Source organism: Phalaenopsis equestris, unplaced genomic scaffold, assembly GCF_001263595.1.
Source record: "Phalaenopsis equestris unplaced genomic scaffold, ASM126359v1 Scaffold000054, whole genome shotgun sequence".
Classification (NCBI taxonomy): domain Eukaryota; kingdom Viridiplantae; phylum Streptophyta; class Magnoliopsida; order Asparagales; family Orchidaceae; genus Phalaenopsis; species Phalaenopsis equestris.
The window spans coordinates 878548-882102 of NW_018164496.1; the positions used below are offsets into that span (position 1 = coordinate 878548).

The window sequence follows — 3555 nt, forward strand, 5'->3', positions numbered from 1 at the left end:
AATCAATTTAATCGAAAAGAAAAAGTTGACCGACAAGGGATCGCCACAAGCAAACTCCAAAGGATGATCGTCAAGTGTTGAGCGGCCAAAAAAGCGTGATGGGTCGGAGGCAATTAGGGTCGACTGACCTAGGGCATAATGAACCCCAAAGTCAAGTGTTTACGACCAATATATGGATGATTGACGTAGACCACACTAATCAAATCAGTCGATGGATCACAAAGTTAACGAGATCGGACGAACAAGAGGCGCCACCTGATATCGCACGATCGACACCCAGATTCATGACCGGGGGGGCGGAATTCAACTCCTATAAACATGAGGCACAATATATTAAAAGAAGGAAAATCATTTTTTATTGTCATTCCTTCATTAAATAACCTTGGTCAATTCTCAGGGATTCTTCATGTTTTTTTTCTCAAGGAATACTTATTTTCTCTTCTTCTATGTGTTCTATTCCTTGATAACGGCTCAAATATAAATCTTAGTTCAATATTCATTAAACAAGTCAGATTGTGAGCGGCAAGAACTCATAGAATTAAGCTCGAAGTCAATTGATTAATAAGCTCAAGCTCAAGTTGAGCGTGGCTCGAGCTCGATTCAACTCGTTTAAACCACTAGAGGTGGACATCAAAACTAGAGCCCTAGGAACAATAGTATTGGTCAGTTGGACTACAAGATTGCAGGCATCAACGAAGGCGGCTACTGATGTGGCCACCAATAACATCCAATACTTCTTACAAAGTTATTAATTTGAAATTTGCCCAAATTAAGCCAATTTCAAATATATTGAAAATAAACTAGAAAAAGAACTCTGAATTTGTTGTAATTTTTACACTAAAATTGGAATTCGTTCACTAAAACATCCAAATATCTGAAACTCATACAAAACAAAAGGAATACAATGCACACTTTTTAAAGCACACCAAACAGCTCCCTAATCCGATCTGACCTCTATGACTCCTCTGTTCCACATAAAATTAACGCATCTAACATCCTCCTTAAGAATATGCGATTTTTTCACCTGCACAATGTCAGACTTGAGCTTTATCTTGATAATCTACACACACACACACACACACACAGGATAGCTTCAACAGAAGCATCCATTTATCTCAGAAATTTAAGAAAAAAAGATCTTTTACATACATACCACCCAATTCCTATATATTTACACATCCAACAGCTAACTTAATTTTTTAGATTAATACCACTCAAACCTTTCGTTTCACCATAGCTAAGATAACAAATATGTAAAAAATTGAAGTTTGAAGTGTTCGGTATATAAATGCATTGGAATTAAGCGGGCAGGTAAGTAAATTTTCCTTAAATAAATAAAAAAAAAATCAAAGAACCTGGGGCGATTTCTTCTCCTTCTTCCCCGAGAAAATCCCTGCAGCGCAAACAGATCTCAAGCTCCTTTCAATCTGAAACCCTCCTCCGAAGCTCACCTCCCTCTCCAAATGCCTGCAGTAGCTTTCGAACACGCTCACGCTCACTTGAAGCTTGAAACCCATCAAGAACAGCAAGTTCAGCTCCAATCTGTTCATCTCCTGTGTTGATATCCCCCCAATCTTCGCAAAATATGAGTTCCTATAATTCCTGTTCACACATACATAAATTAAAATAAAATAAAGGAATATTTACATAGATACCACTCAATATTTGTTCGGTAAAGCTCATGTACTAGATAAGAGACAGATACTGGAGCATAACAGAGCGAGAGTTAGCGGAGTGGAAACATCCGTCAAATTGGAGGAGTTTCGTTCAGTGGGTTGGGTACGGGGGCAACACCTACGCGGTACTGCACAGCTGAAATTTTGTAATTGCATATTGTACACTAAAGTTATATATATATGTTGTATTTGTAACGCTAAGGGTGATGTACTTTTTTTCGTGAAATCAGAAAGCTGCCGAGAATGTACTGTTCTCTGAAATCAAAAAGCAGCTGATCTTGCTCCTGAGGACATAAGCATCTTGTTAAATCCTTGTGTCCTTGCTTGATTTTTTGTAGATTCTTGCATTTATTTGCTCTAATTTCTCAACTATATTTATATATTTACATATCTGACAACTAAATTTTAATTCCGAACATAAGTCAATTCCGAACGAGCTTGAAACTTTTACAGCCCCATACATATGTCTCCTCAGTTATGCATCAAAACAAGCATTTCAATATTTTTACAGCAAAATTTGTGGTCCTGATATAAAAAAGATGTGTTATGTAAAAAATAGAGTTTAGGTGTTAGATCTGTAAATCTATAAGAACTGCGTGGTATGTATGTAAATAATCAAATTTTGATAAAAATGTGCTATCAATTCTTCTTCATAAATGAAATTGAATGCCGAATGTCTGAAACAATTAATAGCCCTCCAAATCATATTCCTACAGCTAACTCCCACTCATCATTAACTGGCCGGCGCTCACAGCCAGCAATCATCTCTCACAGAAACTCATCGGCCAAACAGTTCTGATCCTCTAATTCCAATGAATTCTCTCTCAAACGCCCAGTTTTAAACTCAAGAAAGAAGAATTACAATGACAAGAGAACTCACATGTCTTCAATGAACTTGGAGGCGACCAACACGGCGGTGATGAGGAGCCGATGAACGTTCCGATCCGAAACAAAGAAACTCGGATTCAACTCACACAGTCTGTCGAAGTAAACGTAGGCGACGACGAACACCGGCGGCGAGACGCGAGCGTACCGGAATATTCTATCGAGGAATGATTGGATGCTCATTTCAAGCACCCGCCGGCTTTCAAACGCTCTAATCCGCAAATCCTGCTTCGCGGAGGCTTCGCAAGCTGCAATGCGGTGGGTTTTAGCCACCGCTCGGTCAATGAGGGAAGCGAGGACGGAGATGACGAGAGGCGGCGGCGAGTCGGAGTTGCAGGGGAAGGAGTAGATGTCGGATCGAAGTCGGTTTGGGGAGATTGATGTCGTCGTGGACATTGTTAGGGTTTCGAATAAGCTTCTGTGGCGTACTTTGGGGAGGAGATGAATGGGGGAAATATAGCATTTGGGGACGAAGAGAAGATGGCGGTGAAGATGTAGAGAAAGGGTTTTCAGCCGGTTTAGGGGAATTTCAGATCTGATGCAAGTCCGAGACTGTGTCAAGTGTCAGATAGCCAGATTTTATTAGGGGCATTTGCATACATACCCCACAAGTCTTATATATTTACAAATCTAATGGCTTAATTTTCATATTTACATACATACCATTAAAATCTTTCACATTACATAAAAAAATACTACTATTCTTACTTTTTTTTAAGTGAAATGCATCTTTTCTTGCATAAATTTATTCATTAAAATATTATGTATCTAAATACAAACATTTAGATATCAAGATATGTAAACACGTGAGAATTGTGGGGCATGTTTGTAAATTTCCGATTTTACATAACTGATATGAATTCTGTTTTGGTTGGAGTGGGCGCATATTTGGTTGCATATAAGAGATTTATATTTTTGTTTGATTCAATCATAACTAAGAAAGCCATGTGGATGGAAATGTGAATTATATAGATATGAGAACATCTTTCACCCT

At 38.5% G+C, this 3555-nt stretch overlaps 1 protein-coding gene across 1 annotated transcript; it reads right to left on the minus strand.

The window, feature by feature from the left end:
• Positions 1-838: 838 nt before the first annotated feature.
• LOC110019327 (cyclin-U2-2-like) lies at positions 839-3134 on the minus strand. The gene is made up of 3 exons (XM_020716953.1): positions 2557-3134; positions 1356-1602; positions 839-1024 (listed from the first exon to the last, which is right to left on the minus strand). The coding sequence occupies exons 1-3, from the start codon at positions 2955-2957 to the stop codon at positions 938-940; spliced, it is 735 nt and encodes a 244-aa protein (XP_020572612.1). The 5' UTR covers positions 2958-3134; the 3' UTR covers positions 839-937.
• Between the last annotated feature and the right edge of the window lie 421 nt (positions 3135-3555).